The sequence below is a fragment of the Toxoplasma gondii genome, chromosome IX (genome assembly GCF_000006565.2).
Source record: "Toxoplasma gondii ME49 chromosome IX, whole genome shotgun sequence".
In the NCBI taxonomy this organism is placed as follows: Eukaryota; Apicomplexa; class Conoidasida; order Eucoccidiorida; family Sarcocystidae; genus Toxoplasma; species Toxoplasma gondii.
The window spans coordinates 5,679,518-5,702,566 of NC_031477.1; the positions used below are offsets into that span (position 1 = coordinate 5,679,518).

The 23,049-nt window shown below is 51.3% G+C and overlaps 2 protein-coding genes across 2 annotated transcripts; one reads left to right on the forward strand and one right to left on the reverse strand.

Moving 5' to 3' along the window:
• Nucleotides 1-67: 67 nt before the first annotated feature.
• Nucleotides 68-8,476, forward strand: TGME49_305940 (peptidyl-prolyl cis-trans isomerase, cyclophilin-type domain-containing protein). Its single transcript, XM_002370325.2, has 9 exons — nucleotides 68-1,611; nucleotides 2,184-2,497; nucleotides 3,123-3,215; nucleotides 4,246-4,546; nucleotides 5,196-5,318; nucleotides 5,852-5,980; nucleotides 6,385-6,650; nucleotides 6,978-7,159; nucleotides 7,770-8,476. Exons 1-9 carry the CDS (start codon nucleotides 1,487-1,489, stop codon nucleotides 8,073-8,075), a joined length of 1,839 nt encoding a protein of 612 aa, XP_002370366.1. The 5' UTR covers nucleotides 68-1,486; the 3' UTR covers nucleotides 8,076-8,476.
• A 1,016-nt stretch (nucleotides 8,477-9,492) lies between these two features.
• TGME49_305950 (tetratricopeptide repeat-containing protein) lies at nucleotides 9,493-22,193 on the reverse strand. Its single transcript, XM_018782464.1, has 16 exons — nucleotides 21,417-22,193; nucleotides 20,770-20,872; nucleotides 20,229-20,435; nucleotides 19,204-19,675; nucleotides 18,101-18,579; nucleotides 17,594-17,800; nucleotides 16,532-16,602; nucleotides 15,762-15,852; nucleotides 14,307-14,428; nucleotides 13,625-13,822; nucleotides 12,947-13,091; nucleotides 12,586-12,656; nucleotides 11,531-11,672; nucleotides 10,738-10,848; nucleotides 10,045-10,096; nucleotides 9,493-9,586 (listed from the first exon to the last, which is right to left on the reverse strand). The coding sequence occupies exons 1-16, from the start codon at nucleotides 21,659-21,661 to the stop codon at nucleotides 9,528-9,530; spliced, it is 2,775 nt and encodes a 924-aa protein (XP_018636154.1). The 5' UTR covers nucleotides 21,662-22,193; the 3' UTR covers nucleotides 9,493-9,527.
• Between the last annotated feature and the right edge of the window lie 856 nt (nucleotides 22,194-23,049).

Here is a 23,049-nt window from a genome sequence, read left to right on the forward strand (position 1 = left end):
TCATCGACTTCCGCATGCAGTTTAGGCGGGTGACTGGCGCTCGCAGTACATTTGTCTTTCAGCAGGTCAAACATCGTACCAGGCGAATGCGCGCAACAGCGTGGTTTCCGCGTTCCTCGCTCGAAATAAACAAACCGTCGAAGCGAGTTGATCGCTTTGTGGCGCACATGTACCGCCGGTTGTCCATCTCGCTGCCCTGACCGGCACACTTTGCGAGGATGGCAAAAGGATCCTGTGAAATGAGGAGCACGAACTGCCGTCCAAATTTGTAAACCACCCTTGGCTATGCGTAGGGCTTCGACACAAGGACCACCGCTGGAACTCTTTCGTTTTCAGCCTCAGATTTGCGTTGCTCTCCCTGAGTGTCCGTTCCCCCGTGCGAAATCGCTGCTGCTCACGCAGAGATCCTCCGCGTACGGGTCACATTTCACACTGGTTTCTCCCTGTTTTTGCCTAATTCTGGTCTCCCTTTGTTTACAGACACTCGTGTTTCCAGGTTACGTTTCTTCGCTGCATTTGTATGCCTGTTTAGGAGGCGGCGACTGCCAGTCACCGCCCAAACCGTCAACGTATGAATTCCGTGAACGTCGACTTTTCCGCTTCGTCTCTTCCGTCTCCCTTGAAATCTCCTTTTAATTTCAGTACTCCTCGCTTCCTTTGTCTGCACTTTGCCGTGTATTTCTCGCGGCAAGTTGTCCTTTTGTGTCCTCACTCCCCGATTCCTTCCTCGATAGTCAGTACTTCCCTCCGAGGACCCGACTGCGAGGCGCGAGGCTCCCCGCGGACCCGCCAGCTCCACAGCCAAGACTCCAAAGAGGCTGTTTTTTCCTGCGAAGGGGGAGTAAAAACAATTACGAGAGGATGGAACTGCTTTGCTTTGGGGGACTAGTTGACCGGCAAGTGTCTCGCGAACGATGCACTGAAGGCGACCGGCCAATTAAGACTTTTTTACCGATTCTCTCGCGGTCTGAAGTCTACTCGTGTGTGATGGGTTGATACCCAGGATGGTTTTAACGAAACGCAGCAGATAACTGCCACATGACTCATTTCATTTCCATTATTTGTTTTGGCCCTCCTCTGAGCATATTAGTTTCGGATTTTTGCGTCTCTTTGGTTTCTTCTCTCGTTTCTCCTCCTGTTTCTCCTCTCGCGTTGTCCTTTTTCTCTCTTCTTTCTGTCTGTTGTCATCATCTCTGTGCCTCTTCTGCGAGGAAGATCCACCGGAATCTCTGCTTCTCCGCCTTCCCACGAGCTCTTGCTTCCTTTCTTCGTCTCTCTTCTTCTCATTCTCTTTTCTCTATGTTGTCTTCTTCATCTTGATCCCCTCCTTCTTGTCGCTTCGTCGTTGTCTCCTACTGTCTTCATCGTCCTCATTCTTCGTATCTCTTCGTTCTCCTCGCCGTTTACTCCTGTCTCCCTCTCCGTCTCCTTCTTCCGTATCTGACTTCGTCTTTGTCTTCTACTTTTCTTGCTTCTCTGCATAAAGATGGGGAAACACAAACACTCAAAAGACAAGCTCTACCTGGTGCAGAGCGAGTATGCGGCAGACTGGGGAGGCTACAAAACCAAGGCCCTCCAGCTGCCATACAAGGCGCTTCCCTTTTATTGCTGGTAAGTCTCTATCCCGTGAGTTCCTCCTCGCGTCATCTCCTTTCTGTCTGCTTGTTTTGTCTCCCCGTCTGTGCCCACAAAAAGACTTCTCATCTCTCGTTTCTCCTGCTGTCCCCTCTTTCCTTTGCTCTCTTGTCTCTCTTCGTTCCTTTTCTTTTTCTTATTTCTCGTCGCTGCGTTCTCTTCGTTCTCGTCATTTGACGTTCCGTGATTCTCCCGGTCCTCTGTTTCCGACTCTGTCCTCTTTCGTTTTTCTCTTGCTCCCTAGCCCTCCCGTCTTTGCTAGTCTGTGTTCTTTCTGTTTGTTCAATCTGCACCCAGTCCTTTCCTCTCTTTGACTGTCCATGTGCTTTCCTTACTCCGCCCCCGTCCCCCCGTTCTTCTCCTCAGCTGTGTTTTCTCCTTATCCTGTCTTTGTCACCGCATGCCGAGGTCCTGTCGCGCCCCTTCGCTGTCGGGGCTGCGAATTTCGCTTCCTCTTGAGTCACCTCTGCTCCGTGTATAAGCCGACCGCGGTGGGCCTGTCCCCTAGCGTTCGCGTCTGCCTCACGGTTCCGCTTCGTTGTTTACAGCGGGCTCTCTCTGCGGCCTTTCGAGGACGCGGTGTGTACAGCTGAGGGCGTCGTCTTCGATCCCGCCAACATTCTTCCGTATATAAAGCGGTACCGGCGGAACCCGGTGAACGGAAAGCCGCTTTCTGCAGGCGACTTGGTTCCGCTTAAATTCCACAAAAACGAGCAGGGTCAGTTCCACTGTCCCGTGACTTACAAGGTTTTCAATCAACACACCCACATCGTCGCCAACAGAAAGTCGGGGCACGTTTACAGCTACGAGGCCATCGACAACCTCTGCAAGAAACCGAAGAACTGGAACGATCTGCTCACAGGTGAGAGGCGAACCAGATGGGGCGGTCCGCCGGAGGTACTGCGGATGCGAGAGCTCCCTCGGAAGCAAAGGTGTCTCGTGCGCTGCGCGTGGATGCCTGCGAAGACACACACCAGGAGTTGAGAGAGGGGAGAAGAGAGTTGAGGGGAGCTGGAAACGGAGGAAACCTGAAAACGAAGAGAACAGACGAAGAACGAGGGAGCAACGGCGAGGAGAGGAAGAACCAGACAGAGAGAAGGGACCTGAGGAAGGAGAAAATGCTGGAAAGGGTGAAAGCAGAGAAAGACGAAAGGAGGAAAAAGAGGAGAGAGGCGGTAAAGAAGGAGAAAGGTTGCGGCAAAAAGGCGACGAAGAAGCAACAAGAAATGAGATAGAGAACGAAAGAGGGTGGAGGGGAGAAACGAAACGAATGCAGAGAAGGAGCACAGAGACGAGAAGGATCGTAAAGCCAGAAGCGTAGACACCAAAATGCTTGTCTCTCTGTCACATGCGACACATGCACGATTCACCATTCTCTAACGGCGCGAGGATCTTTTGTTCAAGGTGACAAGACGTTACCACATGATAAAAACTTTTTAAAGAAACGTTCCGCCTGCAGAGGCCTCTGGTCTGTGCGCTTTCTCCAGGCGAGCCGTTCTCTCATTCCGACCTCATTCACATTCAAAATCCCGCAGATGCAAAGACCCGCTACATCGAGGGGTTCTACCACGTACGAGAAGGTCAGTGAATTCTCGAGTCTCTCGCTAGAACTCTCTTTGCTCTTTTCATATCTCGTTTTCTCTGCCTCGGGTGCCCTCTTTCGCGTTCTCCTGTGTACGTCATACATGGCAAAGCACATCTGTTTCTGCAGGTCCACATACAGACGCAAAGTCCGCATCTCGGTACATCACGTAGGCATATGCATGCATATACATGTACATACCTACACAGACCTTTCTTTCAGGTGTGCGTCGATGTGAAGGATGATGTGAGGGATGAGATTGTTGCCTCCGGGGGGTCTGTCCGGAGCTGGTCGCGCGCACTGTGGGAGAATGGCACCACCGACTCACGTTGTTCCTCGCCCATCGGTACGCCGTTCTGTGCACATGCCTGTGTGTTTCCATATCTCAACTGGAGAATACACACCTACGTATCTCTACATATAGATACATCTAGATACATACAGATACATATATGCATACTGGTATGCGTCGACGCATTGGTTGCTGCATGTGTCGGTGGAGGCGGGAACTCATACGTGGATGCAACTGTTCATTTACTTCAGTGTATCTTTGGGTATTTCTATGTATTTGCTCCTTACGCGTCTGTGGTCCGGGAGATGCCGAGAGTTGAGGCGATGTGTGTATGGAGGCGTCGCTGATTTGTTCGAGGCTGCACGCGCGGTGGAGGAAGCTCACGCAGTCGCCGGGGAGGTCGGGAGTTTCGCGTACGCGCTTTCGCGTTTGCAGAAGTCTCCCGCGCTCTCGACTTCAGCAACGGCTGCACATGCGCGCAACAGAAGGGAGGCCGCTTGTTCTCCGCGATCGAAGACGACGGCCGACGCCTCGCGTCCCTCGCATTCCGCGCGTGTATAGACACCCGAGGCGGGACAGAGCGCGCGGGTTTTCGCCTGCGCCGAGGTCGAGCTCTTTCGCGCGATTTGGTTGTTTTGGCGGCCCCGTCGCGCCGCCTCCACCTCGACAGCATATGTGCATGCGCGCGTGGAGTGTTTGCCCTTTCCTTGGGCTCGCTGGTGCGTGTTCGCCTCAGGCCAGGAGGTCGACGTGGGCGTCAAAGGCATCCCCGCAGAGAAAGACAGCATGAAGCCGACGACGAAGAAGACAGAGTGGATGGAACGTATTCTCGCGGAGGCCGGTGAGAAAGAGGAGGAGAGGAAAACTGCGCACAACAAGTTGATCCCCAACATGCATGCAAACAAGGAAGAGGGAGACACCGACGCTGGACAGGGAGAAGGCGGCCATCCAAAGGGCTCTGGAGAGACAGGCGAGCAGGCGCCACAGGCGGCCCCCCAGAGCGAACCGCAGAAACATTCGCTCTACACCACTCACCGGTGAGAGGAAACGAAGCCACCCAGAGAGGCGTTCTCGACACACACTCGCAAAGTCCGCATTTTGTCTCTTTGGGCTCACCGACAGTGTCCGCATCGCACACGGGGAGAGCACGGCGAGGGTGAGATCGCCGGTGATGCAGGGTCCCTAAGGTCTACCATATGCAACTTCAAGTCGGCTTGGTTCAATGGAGTTTTCGCCACAGTTGGGAGAGGCAGCAGATACCTTGTGTCTGCGGAATCAGGGGGTGTTATGGCCCTCCATTCAGACAGGGCCGCGAGAATAGATTCGCAACAAACATATGCGCCCTCCTTGCAAGCTGTTTCGCTCCTCCTGAGGCTTACGATCCATGTCTTTTCCTTTCTCTTTCCGTCTTTCTCGTCTCTCTGTGTGGCTCTGTCGACATCTGTGTCTCTCGTTACGCCCATCTCCCCTTTCGTTCTCCCTCCTTGTCTTTCCCTCGACCTATCTCTTTCTCTGTCTTTCTCTACTTCTCCTTTGTATTTGCCTTCACCTTCAAAAGCGATTCGCTTCTGCGTCGCCACATGCAGTTGCGCTCTCGTTCGCTGTTGCGTTTCCGTTTTTTCTGCGCGAGTTTCTCCTGCATGCACATGCAGTTGCCCGGCTCTTCTTTTTGCTCTGGCTCTCCAGCATGGCGGCGGGCTTCACCTCCACCGTTGTGCAAGGCAGCGCGACTCAGGAGTTCCGTGAGTTGTCGGAGAAGGAGCGCATGCAGCCGATCTACGCGCGGTGCCGAAAACTCAAAAAGAAAGGGTACGACCTCAAGGCAAGGACCTGGAAGCCGTGACAGGCGGGAACCGTTCTGTGTGAAAAGAAAAGGGTGTCTTTCAGAAGCTGAAAACAAAAGGCGTTTGCATTCGACAACTCGCCAAGGCACGTGCTATTTTCGGTGCATGCTCAGTGGCGGGTGCATGCTCAGAGGCGGGTGCATGCAGAAAGTATCTCTCTTCGTCTGTGTTTTTTTTTGCGACGCGTGCAGTCGCGTCATGTTTTTGGCCGCACAGACATGGCGTCTTCTCTGTTTTGTGGAGTTGCCTGGAAGGTCAGACGTCTGCGCATTCGCTACAGAAGACGAGGGGCATCCTTGAAAGCAGTGGTTCGAAAGGGCTGTGAAGAGCGAGACTCTGGATTGCGAGTTCTTGCAAAAAGACAGTGTCTGGGTATAATGGGACAGTCACCCTTATCGCGTTGTCTGCGCAGCACGGCGTCCTCAGTTCAACTGTGCATCGCTTTTTTCCGATTATTTCTCGTCATGTGCATGTCTGCATGGGTGCATGTGTGTACAGATATCTGCGAATCGTGACCACCCAGGGAAGCCTGAATATCGAACTGCATGCAGACATGGCGCCTCGAGCATGTGACAGCTTCCTTCGGCTCTGTGCCGTCAAGTACTTCGACGACACTATTTTTCACAGGTATGTATCCTCAAGAAGTCCCTGCCAGTTAAATGTCACTCGTCTCGAGAACGTCCTGACGACTCTCTGCTTTCTGGAGTGTTTGTTCTCACTGCCTTGCTTCTCGCGTAATTCAATCGCAGAGTCCTCTTTCTTCTTCCTTTCCCGAAAGGACAGAGTCGCCTTTGTCCTCTGTGTTTCGTCTAGTCTCCCGTTTCTCTTGTGTCTTGTTTTCCTCTTTCGCCTCTTCTTCCGCGTCAGGACGTTCGCCTGCTTTACTCCATCTCTTCCCTTCTTTCTCGCCGGTTGCCCTCTGTTCGACCTCTCCTTCTGCGCATGTTTCATTTCTCTGAGCGCCTCCCCTTCTCCTCCCTCAGTGCACCCGCCCGGCGCTTCCTGTTCTCCTGCATTATGTTCTGTTTCAGGTGTATCCGCAACTTCATGATTCAAGGGGGGCGCGCAGAGTTGCGACAGCCTTCGAAGAAGAAAGAGGTGCAGCAAAGTCCGCGGTCGATCAGTGGCTTTCCTGGAGGTGCTCCCTTCGAAGACGAATTTGACAATCGGCTTGTGCACCAGGGCATTGGCGTCTTGTCCATGGCGAACGACGGGAAGCATTCCAACTTGTCAGAGTTCTTCATCACGTTCAAGTCTTGCGAGCATTTAAACAACAAACACACCATTTTCGGACGAGGTACGCGCAGGGTGGGGGTTCAGAGACGTTTCTCTGTCTGTTCTCTCCGGTGTTGGCGGATCTCCACCAACACGCTTCTCGGTTCGTTTTCCGCTTTTTCCGAGTCTCATGTCTTGTGTCGTTCCTTCGGCCTCGCTGGTGGGCGTGCCTCTCCCTTCTTTCAGCTGTGGAGCCTGCTCTGTCTGTCGATATCGCTGGCGGCTTGACGCCTTTGGTTTTTCCTCGGCTCTTCGTCTCTCTGGCGCTTCGTTCGCTCGCGTTCTTGGCCGGTCTCCTCGCTCTTATGCAGTTTTTCCTCGTCTCGCCACCCTCCCTGCTGTCGTGCAGTCGTAGGCGGCCTGGATGTGCTTCGGCAGTGGGAGAAGTTGGAAACGGACAAGAAGGACAAGCCGCTGAAGCCTCCGAAAGTGGAGGAAATTATCGTCTTCAAAAACCCATTCGAAGACGCGAGGAAGGAGATGGAAGACGAGAAACGCGAGGAGGAAGAAAAAGAGAAAAAGAAACTCGAGGTGCGAACACCGCGGACCCTCTCGCCAGTTCTAGACGAACTGTTCTCTGCATGCAGCGTGTCATTTGCCACACAAAAAAACGACAGACCGTTGCGCGCGAAAAACGCCGCGTTCAATCACGCGTTTTTTTTTCGCATGGCTTCATGCCTTCACTGGGTGGACACTCTCCCTATATAAGCATTGCACATGATTTGACAATCAGAAATACATTGTATACATGTATGTGCATATATATATATATATATATATGTATGTATATATTTATTTATGTTAATGTACGTGGTGTCCAATAACGTGAATGTTGATGTGTTGTCGACTAATGCCGACGGATGTGTCAAAGGCGTTATTGGATATATGTCGAGTTCGATTTAGGCGTTCTATCATCAGAGTCTCACAATACCTCCGGTAAAGAGGCATATCGTCCCTGCCTTTACATATATATATATATATATATATATATATGTATATATGTATATATACGTCGTTCGTTGGAGATGAATGTTAATGTCTGAGTAGTCTCCGTGTTTGTTTTGCATGTGTTTCGCTTCGTTTTTCAGTTGCCGTCTTTCGTGCATTTGCCTCTCTCTTTCTCCCTTTGCGTGCTTTTCAGAATGCGATGAAACCGTGGTTCAACAACCGCGACGCGCTGGACGCGACTGCCTCCCATCCCGCGCGCCACTCGTCGGCAGTAGGAAAGTATCTTCCCCCGTCCCTGTTGCCGGGCAAGTCTGTGAAGCAAACAGCCAGCGGACGCATGCAGGCTCCGACGCCGCCGAAGGCCTCTCAGAAGCGAGACGCAGAAACTGCAGGGCTTGCGGGTGTGGAGAGCAGCGGAACTGCACAGGCTCTGCTCGAGTACGCAGTTCCGCAGAAAGTGAAAGTCGCGAGAAAAACATTCGACTTCTCCGGATGGTAAAAAATTTGGCGCGCGCGCTCAGTCGCGCGGGGGTGTACGTGTGTATGTAATCCCGAAGGCGAGTCCCGAAAACAGGATTTTTATGGTGGATTCTTGGCTTCTTTCAAAGGGACGCTCGTCGCGGTTCACTTTTCCGGTTTTTCGCTCTCAAAACGGTCGCTTTTTTTTGAGAGCAGACACTGTGGTATGCGACAAAATCGCGTGCTTTCAACTTTCGGCGACTTTCATCCTTCAATTTATCTCATGCATTCCCGCTGTAAACACACATATCCGTTCGATATATATACATGGTGGGAAGTGATACGCATTGTGAAGAATTCAGTGCTGCTTAATCCACCGCTTTGTTTCTTTTTCTAGCAATCGAGAACAGCGACTGGATGTGCACTCCAGTGGCGTGCTGCCTGTCACTGCCCCGCCATTCGCCTGTGAGTATCTCGCAAGCAAAGTGCAAGTTCAGTCTCTCGGGAGCGTCGTAAATCGTTCCCGAGAGCGTCAACCCAGCGTCCTGCCTCTGGGTCCCCCAGACGGAGACGCGTCAGGCGCATTCCCAGGAGCTCTTCAAAAAGCTCCCCCAGCATAACTCTAGCCAGAAGTAGAAGACGGCAAATGCTTCAGTGACGGGAACAGCCGGTATTCGCATCTATTCGACTCAGATTGTCTTCGGATTTACCTTTACCGTAGAAGCCAACTCCCCGCATCAAACGAAACTCCAGTTTCGGGACACAGATTCGAGTTTTTCTATCAAATTCAAAGCCCGCATCGAAAAGCATTCTCACATCAGGTGCTAAACCTGCTCCTTGCGAACCTGCCAAAAGCACAGGCAGTTGCGCTCTCCCTGCCTGTGCTGCGTAGCAGTGGCGAAGACGATCGAAGCTCGTGGGGCTTAATTTCTTTGCAGAAGCTGTCAAACGAGTAGGAGACTCTAGAAAAGAGGTGCAGCTCTCTCGCGCAAGAAAAGAACATGAGAATGTCGAAGCAAAGACCGCATTCAGAACCAGTGAAAACCAGGTGTGTGCATATCGCGTGTGAGGTGAACGTATGTCTTCCCTTCTCGTTCGTTATCCATTTTTCTGACTCTCAACGTTTTCCCCCGAATTTTCGTCTGCGTGAAGGCATGCGTCTTGGCGCCGATGCAGGCAGAGAAAGCTGTGCAACGAAAAATCGACGGAAATCGGATTTTTCAAACAGTCTAGCGACAAAGATGGCTGTCTCTCGGTCGCACCGCTCCGGACCGGATACACGGTCACGTGGGGTTCAACTGAACCGACATGCCGGTAAGACGCAAGTGTATTGAAATGCACCGACGCAAATATATGCATATAAATCGAGATAAACCCACATATACATATATATAGATATATACAAATATAAATATTTACACGTGAATATACATATATATATATATATGCGTTAAGGTGTGAAGAAGCGCACGAAGCTGGCGTTTCCCTAGAGTCACAGAAAAGCTGTTCCGTCGCCGCGGAGAGTCTGAACAATTTCCTCTCCGTGGGTGCCTGCACGCAGTTCAATTGAAACCGGAGGAAGAGACCTGGGAGAAGGGGAGAAGTCAGAAAAAAGAGGAGGCGACGAACAGAGACAAGGGCAGGCGAGAAACCAAGGCAGAGAGGAAAATGGAGACGCAGAGGGGACACCAGCAACAAATACAGAGAGAAAGAGAGGAACAGAAAAAAACAGAAAGATGGAGAAAGAAACTCGAGACAAAGAAGGTGTGAGTCCAGCAAGAACAGAAGTGAGAGAAAGACGAGGAAAGGCGAGAGAGGCAAAAGCAAGACGAAAGAACAGAAGAGAAAGAAGCATCATGCGTACATAAACATATATATATATATATATATAAATATATGTTTGGGTGTAGATACAGCTACGGGCAGAAATAAAGGAGAGCCTGTGGGATGAGAGAGCTGTTGGAACAATGGGAGTGTCTGTTGCATTCGTATTTTTTATTTCGCCTCACCGCCGATTCTTTGACCGATGGTGATCAGCTGCTGTGCTGTACGGACGTCTCTCTGAGAAAAAAGAAAGCAGCGAGAAAGATTCACGAGACTCACAAAAAGCCATGAAATCTGCCTCAGAAGAAAAGAGCGACAGAGAAAACAGAGAAAGACAACGATCGAAGTGAAGAGGTACGATCGAGTTTCTGAAACTGCTTTCAGGCGCATGCATTCTTCTCTTCCTGTCGCGGTTAGGTACAGACCGTTAAAGACACCCAAACGCAGACACAGTGGGATATATCGGCATGAAGGCAGACAGAAGGAGCTGACGAATACCAGTTAAATACACGTCAAGGGCAGATACGCGTAGACGAAGATACAGAGACAGAGAAGTAAATGCGAATGCGAAAACGAGCCTGCGCGAGCACCTGCAGACACGAAGGTTTGAAGGGAGACATACAGGACGTCTTCCCACAGCCGAGAGGCGTGGAGTCGCACAAACGATACTGCTAGCGCTGCATAGACAGGGGGTGTGTCTGAAACGTTTGCCTCGAAATTTAATTGTCGAGAAACGCGTCTCTCTGTTGAGTCTCTGTCGCGCCTCCCGTAACGAAGGAGCACTGCGATGCGAGATCGGTCGGTGCAGAAAATCAAACCCAGTTCCTGCTCTCACGAATGCTCCTTTTTCTGCGGAGTACCTCTTCAGGGGGACCCACCTGGAGACGAGAGAAGCATGCAAGGTAGAGGAGACTGTCAAGAATGTCCTCCGGCGCCCCGCGGAAGACAGACGCCAGAAGGACCAAGTCGTGGTGACGAGAGGCTACCTCCTGAGAATGGAAGGAAAGAGAAACGACGCAACATCACAGATGCAACTCTTCCTGCTGTGTCTTCATGCCTCGGTAGCTGTGTGTCTTCCGCGAGGCATCCAGAAACGGCGATAAACAAATAAGAACCACCCTCTGCGCAGAGAGAAACAGAGACAGACGGAGAAAGAGGGAGAAAGGAGCGCATGTACGCACCAACACAGAGATGGACATGAGGGGAGACAGAGGAAGAGGAGGGAGAGGGGATGGGGAGAATGCCGAGGGAAAACACAGAGAGAAACATCAGTGTTGATGAAGAGTTTGACAGAACGCAGGTCGACAGTCGAAAAACAGGCGTTGCGAGAGATACACTGAAATGCATACACAACTTGACAACTACATACACATGTAGAGACTCTACATAGGCGTACTGCACGCTTGTACATCCTTGTGGAGGCAGGAAGCCAATGTCTCAGAGGCGCACCAGCAGATGAAAAAAATAGGCGCCGAGCGAGCAGAAACAGGGGAGCCAGGCAAGGGAGTCGCAACTGGTATATGCTTTGTCTGAATATAGGCCGAAGGGAGAAAGTGGAGCGAAGAAGGAGCTCGAGGATACGACAGACGACGGGGAAACAGAAACGGAACCGAGAGCTACAGAGAGGCAAGAGGAAAGGGGAGCCATGAGAAGCAGAGGAAGACCTATTACCGAGGGCGGCTTGGCGTTTGTCCGACTGTAAGCGGAATGAAGAGAAGGAGACGAAAAGAGGTCGTGCCAAGGCGCTCGGAAGACGGCGAGAAGCGCCTCGCCTCGGCCCGAGGACGACCGTGGAATCTCTTGCGAAAGGAACCTGGTTTTGGAAGAGGAAAAAAGGGGAGACGCCGTGAAGCAGAGAAGAGACCCCACGACGAGTCAGGTGGCAGGAGCAGCGCGACACAACCACGAAAATAAAGTTGGAAGACAACGAGACCAAAAGGAAGAGTTGCTACGCAGAACGTGAGTTGGTGTCTGCACAGGCAATTCCATGATGTCCTTTCCTATCGGGCAAAGGAGCTCGAGGAAACGCCTCTTCACCGTAGCCTTTCTTCTTCGCGGAAAAGGATTCCACGAGTAGCAACTTTGGAAACCTGCTCCGGCCATATCTTGTCTTTGCTCGGTGAGCTCTGAATCTAAATGTGCCTTCTACGTTTGGCGTTTCGTCGTTTTCTGCAACGACCTCTCGCTCCAGAAAAAGGTCGCGCAGCCTTCGAACGCGGTGAAGCAGAAAAAAGCGTCGAGGCGTCTACACAGACAACATCTGCACGAACTGTTTGTTTACTCACTGAGGCGGTGTCCAGGGAACTCGAACACAAGCGAAGACCGCACAGTGCATGCAGAGCAAATGGCGCTGAGGCGCCGTTCGCAATTTTTTCTCCCTCTTGCGCCCAAAAAGGCAGTCGGATATGTCTCTTTCTTCTTCAGGCTTCTGCACGATTCAACTCTCAGCTGGTGTCAACGGGTCTTCCGAGTTTTTCTGCTTTTTTCGCGCAGGCGCTTCACCTTCCCCGGATTTCGCTCCCTCTCCTCTCTGTCTCGCAGCCGTGTCTCGCGAAGAGTCAGCGAAGTCTCCCTGGACCTGGAAGCAACGCGTCACGCGAGAGAATGGCGAAACGAAACGCCGAAAAGCGTTCCCCGTAGCACCCGAGAGGTCCAAAAACTCGACGCTGTCTCCCCTCTCCCGCTCTCCTCTCTCTTCTGAAGTCTTTTTCACTTTCGCCGCTGACCTCTCGGTGACGGCGAACGCCCAGTGCGCGCCCTCTGGCGACGCCGCGACGCCCCAAGCTGCGTCCCGGTCCTGAAAAAACAGACGTTGGCCGTTTCGAGTCTCGCAGCGTTTGCGACTCGAGTCGGAAACCGTTCCTCAACGCAGGCTCGCGGAAAACTCGAGGTAGAGACAATGAGAGAGGAAGGACGAGTCCGAGACGAAGAAGGACAGAGAGAAAAGTGGAAGAAAAAGAAAGCTACCACGAGAGAGAAAACGGAGACGGAAAGAAAAGGGAAACAGAGAGAGTCGGAGAGAGGGGCAGGTCCACGAAGGAGAGGAATTTGTCACTGTTTAAAGGAGGAAAAGAAATAAAGACTCACATGGTAGCAACGAAAGAGGCGCGTTGCAGTCTCGATTTGAGGCAGCCAAAACCAGGCTTGCTCGTATGCGCGAATCGCCTCCTCGCCGCGACCCAGCCTGGCGAGGCCGTCGCCGAGGTGCGTCCACAGGCGCGGCTCTGTCGGTCTGAGAAGAAGAAAAGAAACAAGAAAACGAGCAAAAGCCGAGGAACAATGAACCTCCACGTCTTCCGGCCAACCGGCCTGTTAACGCGAGACAGCGAGAAAGTGAAACCATGGCGAGTGGGAGAGAGAGAAAGAGAAAGGAAGACTGAGAGAGAGGAAGAGACACGAAGAAATAAGAAAACACAGAACGAAGACGAACACCGACTCGACCCTCCTCATCAGGAGAGGTCATCCCGCAATGCCTCCAAATGAAGACACCACATACACACCACAAGCTATCCGTGTCACTCTCCATCTTCATATGCATAACCGTACGCACATGTATATAGATAGATATAGGTAGATATAGATAGATAGATAGATAGATAGATAGATAGAAACAGATAGATACAGATATAGATAGATATCGGCAAAGGGACGCAGGACGTCCAGAGACGCGTAGATTGGCACATCCCCGAGAGCTGCAAAACTCCAAAGCTACGCGCAGAGTTGGCCAGGTCGACAGAGAGAATGGACCCCCGCCCTGAAGCTCACCGGGCACAGCAGGCTTTGTGAAAGAATCGAACGCCAAGGTACCAATTTCCGCAGAGCGCGTAGACTTGTCCGAGACCTGCCCAGCCTCGACAGTCGCCTGCGTCCGCGCGCGTCGCAGCTTCGTATGCATGCACGGCAGACGCCAAGTCCCGCGACTCCACTTGGGCATGGCCCAGCGCCACCCAGGCCGACACCAAACTGCAGGCGAAAGTCGAAGTCGAACGAAGGCCAGTGGGGGTGAGGAGAATGTGAGGAGAACTGCGAGAGCGGGCGCCTATACTAAAGATGAATGCATATACGATAGAACAATAAATATGTACGTCTGCGTACCACCAGTACAGATAACTCCATATACATATATCTCATAGATCTATACGTATACATAGGAGCTGACCGAAGAGAGGGAGTGATCGACGGGTGAATGAAGCACAGAAGACGCAGACAGCGAAAGGACGTATCGGTACGAAGCGTCTTGGGACCCGTGCAGACACGGGAAGAAGAGGCCGAGCAGCGAGGAAAAGGACGAAGCGACAACGCAGCGCGAAGGAGGATTCGCAGGCGGTCAGGCGTTGGCTCGAACGCCTTCTTTCGCTGTGTGAGCGGACGACGGGAGGTAGAAGAGACGATGCAGATCTCTTTTTCGAAGGGAAACACAGGGACTCAAATCGCTTCTGCTTCTTACTGAGGCGCCAGCCGCGCGGCTCGCTTAAAGGCGCGAATGGCACCTGGTCGGTCATCTTGAGCAGACAGGAAATTCCCCAACACACAGAGCGTCTGAGGCGCGTGCGGATCCACGCTGAAGCACTGCGTCGGAGAAAAGTCGAACGCCCGAGAGAGACAGAAAACCAAGAGTTGGCGAAGAACAGGAAGCAAAGAGCAGAAGTGAAGAAGAGACATGGAGAGGAGAAGCCCACGACAAACAGGCTTCACTCACGGGAGCCAATCCCAACGCAAATCAGAGAACAGCAGACGCTTGCAAAAGTGACCATCGACCAATATGCATAGATACACGTAGACAGATACCTACAGACAGAACTAGATAAGAGACAAACGCATGTAGAAAGACACAGACATAGACAGATGCAAAAGCCAAACACCTACATATTCATAGATAAAGATAGATCGAAAAAGATAGATAGATCGAGATAGATAGATGGAAATAGATAGATACAGATAGATGGAGATAGATAGATCGGTAGAGATCGATATAGATAGATAGATCGAGATAGATAGATCGATACAGATAGATCGATAGATCCAGATAGACAGGTAGATCGAGATAGATAGATAGATCGATAGAGAGCGATGGAGATAGATGAATAGATAGATAGATCGATAGATCGAGATAGACAGGTAGATCGAGATAGATAGATAGATCGATAGAGAGCGATGGAGATAGATGAATAGATAGATAGATCGATAGACCGAGATAGACAGGTAGATCCAGATATATAGATAGATAGATCTATAGAGAGAGATGGAGATAGATAGATAGACTCCAGGGGCACAAATAGAAGACATCAAGAGACACGCAGAGAGAGAGAGATGGAATGAAAGAGCTATATGTAAGGAGACGTACACTGGCGCATTAGCGTACACCTACACAAACATATGCCTATGTAAAAAGGTGGTTTACTGAATATAAAGCTAGGCTGCAGGAACACTGAGTAACAACTGTGTGTCTGCGAGCCTATAAGCCATCCACACACAAACCACATACGGTCACGTGATGTGACATATACGTGTGAACATACATATACACAATACGCATACGTATATTTATATATTTATATATTTATATTTACATTATTTCAAGTGCCTGTACTTGCGTTCGGATGGAGTGTTTTGATCCCTGAAAGAGATGAATAAATCGTGCGTTAAAGCGCATTGGTCCTCAGAAGAGACGAGACGCCGCTGGAGTCTGCTTGGAGGAGGAACCGTTTCAGTTTCATGTGTACCTTTTCTCGCACATCTCTTGTGGTCTTTCAAGATTGAATGCGTAGTTACTTTTCGAATGTTTAGAAAACGCGTTAAGAGCGACTCGTCCTGTGAATTCTTTGCACATTAAAAAACTGCATGAATTCCAGAATTACCTGGAACACAGAGAAACAATTCAATCTAGAAGAAGAAAACTCACCATCTGCGTGAGATTTCCAAGCGCCTCCACGTCGTTGCGCATGCAGTAAATGTGGGACAGATCGTCGACGTAGTTCAGCCTGTACGGCGCGCTAAAGGCACACAGAAAAGAGAGAAAAGAAAAACGCTTTCAGAGACGCTTTCGTATTTAGAAAGGGATACATTTACTACATACATACATACATACATACATACATACATACATACATACATACATACATACATATATATATATATATATATGCGTATAGAGAGACGCGTATATAGATAGCTTTCTGTATAAATAGATGAATATTTACATGTGCACGTAGTGGAGTGTGTGTGGGGGGTTGCCCTTCTGGCATCTCCAGAGATTCCGAGAAACCAACAGAGCCAACGAGAAGTTACGTTCGCTGTCCTTCTCGCCGAAGCACCCCGAGTCACCAGAAAAGATTTAAAGACGCAAGCGGACCGCAAAAGAGACGTCCAGAGCGAATTATCAGTCTCCACGTGAACCCACGCAAGCGGGAGAAAACACACGAAAACGTCCGAGCCAGAGATCCAGGCAAGGAGAAGAAAAAAATGCCAGAGAGACGCTGCGCGCATCCTCGAAACTGCAGAGCTCTCCTCCGAAAGGAAGGCTGTCCAGTCTGCAGAGCGACAGAGAGCGTCGGAGTCCTATGCCTGCATGAAATCGACCGGGAAGCCTCTGGAAGGATCAATGCGAGGGGGTGCCTCTCAAGGCGACGAGACGAGCGAGGAGACACAAGAGACAGAGGAGACACGGCTTACAGCTTGTGAAAGGCGTTGAAAAACTTCAGACTGTGTGAGTAGCTCTTCATCTCGTAGCTGCACTTTGCGAGCTGAGAAAAAGAGAGCGCAACAAGGAACCGCGAAGAGAGAACAGAAGGCGTCCAACTCAAAGGAAAAGCGAAAAACGCCGAGGCAGGAGAGACATGCCGAGAGAGTGCACTCAGATCCGAAGACTCTTGAAGGAAAACACACAAAATCGTGAAGACTGGAGAGCAAAGCGGCAAACGAGAGGAGAAAATCTTTCCACTTCGGTCCTCGAGTCTGAGGCGACGGTGAAAAAGAAACAAAGGCAACGCAGACGCGCCGGAGCAAGGAAAGAGGTGATTGGTCTGAGAGTCCAAGCAGTGTCTCGAGTTTTTTGAAACCTCCCTTCTCGTGGCATTCATCTCGTTCGTTGAATCGAGAACCTCCCTTTCTGCTATTCACAGAAGTGAGCATTTCTGCCGCAGTTTCGGTCGGGTGCACCCCTGCTACTTTGCAGGGTGAGGACTAACTTTCGCTGCTCGGACTGAACCGGAGATACCTCCAGTCACGGTCCTAGAGGAATGTGAACTAAAGTGTACAAAAACCACAGACGCGGACAAGACAGGGCAAGCAGCAACTACTTCTCTGAAAGCGAGACTCCCTGACGAAGGGATTCTCTTGAATTCAGAACCCTCAGAAACGAGGCGTAGCCCCGCTGGCGAGAGGATGCGAAACAAAAGAAGAAAAACAAAAACCTGTCGAAAGAATCGCTGCATGCGGTCAAAAACCGACCTCTCTCTACCTCACCCTCAGACGGCGAAGGAAATCGGTCGGAGGGAATCAAGGAGGAACACTGCGGAGAAGGACAGTGAGTACCACAGAAGGTGAAGAGCGAAAGACGCAGCAGAGACAAGTGGAGAGACAGCAGTTTAAGAAAGAGAGGCGGCGGGGAGGAACTGCACGAAGAGGCACGCCAGGAAAGAGTCTGACGAAGAGAAACAGCGAAGAGAGAGGTCAGGAGAGAAGAGTGCCGAGAACGAAAACATGAGGGACGAGAGGCGGAGATTCTCCGGGTACCTGAGCGTAGAGGTGGGGAACGTCTGGAAAGGCGAGAGCAAGTCTATGGTATTCTCTCGCAGCTTCCACAAACTTTTTTGAGTGCATGCAGACGAGGGCGAAGCCCGCGCGAGTCATGAAGTGACGCGAAAGAGAAAGCGCTCTGAGGAACTCCTCGTAAGAGGCAACCGGTGACGAGGCCCAGTCGAGCATCCACGCGACCGCAAGCTGAAGCAAAAAGCGAAGGCAGACGACAGAGTCAAAGCGGCGGAGAGAAAGAGACAGCGCGACACGGACAGAGGAACGAACATGGAGGAAGAGTGACAGAGAGACAGAGAGACAGAGAGACGAGGGACAGAGAAAGACGGAGAGAGGAAGCTGAGGGAGCAACTGACATCGAGGAGGGAAACACACCCAGAACAGAAGAAAGAAAAACGACGCGTCGCTTGTATATCACTCGCGTCGCATCTCTATGCTTCCGCACCCGTGGGTTCACCGTACACAGATATGGACATTTCTGTTCTTTACCTTTTCTCTGCTCGACAGAACTTGGGCGCCTGCTGCTTCTTTCAGTGCATGCACGAGCTCGTCGTCTTCCTCGAAATCTGAGTCGCTCTCTTCTTGCGGTCGCCGGAACGTTCCATCCCGGAACGCGCAGCTACTCGCTCCTTTCCTTCCCTCTCCTTCTTCTCTCTCTTCTCTCTCTTCTCTCCCTCTGCCGTTTGGTCGGTCAGGATGGCCGAGCTTCTGTCGTGAACTCTCGCTTCTGCTCTCTCTCCAGCGGGATGCTTCGGACTCGCGAACGTCTTCTTCCGCGGACGATTTGAAATTTCCTGGGCAGTCGTCCAAGCTGACGGAATCGGAGGCAAACAGCGCCAGCGTCTCGGCGCCTCCGGAACACAGAAAGGCGACGAGGTCCGCGAAGTCTCGCCAGCACGCAAAATTGAAGACGTTCGTCCGCAGCGACTGCAGAAAGGCGCAGAAGGCCGCCAGAGGCTGACTCTGCGCTGGAAATAGGCAGAAACACGGAACTATTGGAAGTCAAAGTAGCCCCAGGCAAAACGCGAGAAACAAGAAAGGGAACATTGGTCAAAGACGTTCAGCGAAGCCACTTCAGATGGCCAACGCACAGCCCCACAGGAGACTCACGGCGGCAAGAGAGCGAAAAAGCATCCTTTTTCAAACGGAGTGCATGCAGTCGAGGAACGGCCAAAAATATACGTTTGCGTATAACTGCGCAAGTGCAGGGAACAAAAGAGTTTGTTCAACTCCAACGGCAATGCTTAATAACCTGAAACTGTCAAATTCAGAGATGCCCTTAAAGTGCATACATGCAAATACAAAGCCATCTACAGAGCTGCGGACGTGCGTCGACTCGCAAACGTGGTTTGTATGTCCAACCGCGACTACGCAAACTCCCAGAACAACTGTATTCATGCCGAGACGCATATATCCATATATATATATATATATATATAGGTAGGCAGATGATTATTTGTATATGCATACAAACAGTGCGAATACGAATAGATACACGTACAGATGTCCAGGCAGATGTGTATATAGAACTCTATATGAATAACGATACTTGTAGCTGAACAGGCGTCGGTGCACCCGGAGTTTGAGGTTACCTCTTCGCACAACAGCGAGGAGCCACCAAAGGTAACTTTCGCCTCTCTCGAGGTCTGAGTTTTCGTCGACAGCTGCGGCTGGAGTCTGACGATTCTGTTGCTGGCCGTCCTCCTCCACGGCGAAGGTGGACGCCTCCGTCGCTCTCCCTGCTGCACACTGTGTCTTCTCTCCCTTCTGTCCTGCGGCTCCCTCTGCCTCACCAGGGTCGGTTCTCGCCGACACCCGCGTCCCCCAACTCTCTCTCTGAGAGACGCTCGACGAAGCGAAAGAAGAACAAGACAGAGAAGAAGAGCGAGAAGAAGAGCGAGAAGAAGAAGCTGATGAAGATGATGATGAAGATGATGAAGATGATGATGAAGTGCGACGCCGGTGCGAAGCGGAGAGCCACAAGGTCAGGTCCGCGGCAAGGCTTTCAAGAACGGAAGGACTTCTTGTGGGAAGGAGAAAGGGAAGCGAAGTCGAGCGATGGTTCTGAAATCAAACCCAGCAGACAGGGCAAACCTAAGTTCGGCTTCACACCGCAATCACAATCTTTTTCTCGGAAACCAAAATCCGAAATGGAAAGGGAAAGGCGCAGAGACAGACTGAACCTCTACAGTCCGCAGCAGGACGCGAATCTCTAAATCTTTCCAAATACATCTACATCAATGTGCAGATCCGCATTTCTACATCTCTCAAAAGGCACATGAACGAGCAACAAGCGAGCCAGCTTTCAACTAAGGCGCCCAGTGAACTTCATTTCCTACCACTAAAACGACACCGATTTGTTGCTCTTTCCGAACCGACAAATAGGTAGATCCATGGACGATGGTTTTCATAGAATAGAACATAGAGGTAGAGAGAGAAAGGCACATATCTAGCAGACACACACAGGCCAGTAGAGAGCAGAACGTATCTAGAAACGCCTGACAAGGCAGGCTGTGACGCATAGGAAACCCGCGAACTGCAGCGTTTGCAATGCGACACAACACGAAGGAGTTTCGGGAAGCTGAGGATTCGATTCATTCGTTGCATGCCAGCGTACCCGGGCGAACGATCGCAAATCACAGCCTGTGAGACTCGAGGCCTCCCGCTGCGCATGGGCCATCGTGGAACAATAAAAGTGGAGAAAGGCGAGAAGCGAATTTCGTTGCATGCAGCCGCGAATTTCAGCATCCTCTGGAGACCGCATCAGCTGCGCCGCCGCCGCAAACGCCTGCTGGTGGAGGAGAGGCCTCAACTGGAGGAGTAGCTGAGGCAGACGAGACAGGTAGCGAAGAGAGACAAAAAACGATCAGAGGAACCGAAAGGGGGGCAGGAACCGAAAGGGGGGCAGGAACCGAAAGGGGGGCATACAAGAGAAGGAAAGCAGAGGAGAGAGGGACGAGAGAAGCGACGAAGGCGAAGGAGAGAAAAGAGGGGAAGCACGACAGGAAACACAGATTTCTGTGAGCAGGGAGGTCGGCCAGGAAGCAAGAAAGGCACGGAAAGGCAGGCAAACGAGTGGCGGAATCACAGGCGAATAGCAAAAACGTCAGACACTGTTTAGAAGAAAGACAGGAGACAAAGTGCGTTCTTTTTCTCACCCCGAAAACTTGAGGTGGGAGAGACTGGCATTCTTGAGATCGGAAAGAAGAAGAAGAGAGACCTGCAAACGCGCCTCGCTGACGTGGAAGAAACTCCACGAGCCTGGAAAAAATAGAAAAAAGGACTTTTTTCAGTGAACTGAGTTGTTGAAGTGGAGACGGAGAGAATTTGATGGAGAGGAAAATACAGAGACTAAAAAAAATACAAGTACAGAGACACACACAGAGATCGACACAGAGAGCGACCAACAGGTAGTGGTACAGAGAGGTCGAGGAAGAGAGAGACATAGTGATAGAGGCATGAAGATTTACTCATGCATGTAAAGGAGAGAGGTCCATTAACATAGGGAGAAGAGAAGACAGAGAGGCAGCGACAGCGAAGAGGAAGGAGACGATCTCATTGTAGAGAAAGGAAGCGATTCCATCGTGTAGCAACGACGACGGAGAGGAGAAATGCAACGGTGATTCAGTAGAGGCAAAATAAAAGAAACACGAACAGTGCACACAAGAAGTGACGAGAAGAGACACGGCCAGTGAGAGTGAAGGGAAGAGGGTCTCCCGAAAAAAGAGTGGAAAGGGAAGGAGGCACGAGTCGGTCAAGAAGAAAGACGGAGAAACAAGACAAGCATTTGAAAAACTTTCCTGACCATGCGGCGGGTTCGATGAGTCCTCGTAGTTCCATTTCGTTGATGTGCATGCAAAGTTCTTCGGGAGAAAGGTGTAGCTCCCTGTCTTTTTCCGCGCCGTCTTCACGTTTGTCGAGCTGCTCCGGGTGACCTTTGACGTGGACAGGTTCTCCCGGCAAGCAGCGGGACGGAGCGAAATTCACTTCCGTCTCTTCATTTTCTTTGGCGATAGCCGCCGAGTCCTCCAGGATCCCCTCTGGATCCATGGAAGTTCTTTGCAAAAGGAGAAGTGGAACAAATCTCCGAACCGTGACTTTGGGTTTAGAGTTCACGGTTGAACAATCTTCGCATGGGTCTGCAAAGGCCTCGAGAAAATGTGGCAGACAGCACAGAAGAAATCGGGGCGAAAGGCAGAGACCACTCTTCAAAGTGACGGCTGAATTTCAGTGAAAGATCGTTCTCTTTGTTTCAGCAGAAGGATCTGCAGCGGCGCGCGGCACGATGGGGACGAGGTCCGTGGACGCCCCATGTGGCGACAGAAATCGAAGAGTCTGCCCTCGTAAAGAAGCAAGCAGGAAACACAAAAAAAGTCAGGAAAACCAAAGGCAACGGTTTTCCCATCCGAGAAGCTCAAAAGACATCGACCCCCAGAAGGCACTGCGAAAAATCGTTTCGGAAGCGGATCCTAACAAGTCGTTTGCCGACCATGTCTGCTGGTGAACGCGCACCAAAAACCTACAAAGGCAGTGGAAGTTCAATGTGAAACGCAGAAAAAAGCGAAAGGAAGCCAAACCTGAATATTTCAACTTCTCCGGTTCGCTCGAGACACTTGCTTCTTGTCTTGTGCCGATCCCGGAAGGCAGCACGCGCGTGTGCCCGGATGTCAAGTCCCTGTCGCTGTCTTTGAGAAAAGTAGGGAAGGGGGAAAACGCCTTTTGAGCAACGTAAGAGGCACAGTAAAGGAAGCGATGAAGGAAGAGTTTACCCGAGGGGCGCGTGGTGTCGCGTTTCTGCTGCCGATTCCTTTCTTTCGGGACCACCGCGCTGGTGTGCACGGGGGCAACGCCCTTTGAAACGCGCTGAGGTTCTCGGTTGTCGAGTGGTGTCTCCCTTGAAACACACGTCCGGACTCAAGAGCGGATCCCGAGTGAACCAGGCGCTTTGTTCTTTTTTACGAAAAAGGTCTGCTCCTTCGGCGACCGTGCTTTTTCGCGTCAGTTCGCCCACTCTTACCAAGTAGGTCGTTTTCCTACTCCAAGCTGGTACGCCGGTCTTGCCTCCTACAATGTAAACAGAAAAACGAAGCCAAGAGACACCGCGAGATTTCGTGTCTGCGGCCCAGATGACTAGCGAAAGCGTCGGGCATCTCTAGGTCGAATCAACGCAGTGAACGCGGCGCCGCCTGCGAATCGGTTCCAGAAGGAGAGACTTCGGAAACAGTGACTGTCACGCCCTCACCCTCTGAACGGAAAAGCAGAGGAGAAGCAGGCAAAAGGGAAGGGGTTTTGCGGGAAGGAAACGGGAGCCACAACCATTCACGTTGTGCTTGTGTTCTCAGCAGCGACCAGCTCGGCATGCACTGCCCTCTTCTAATTCGTACACCGTGGCAAAAGTGGTGCGGAGAGAAATCTAAATCCGGATCATGTGAATGCAG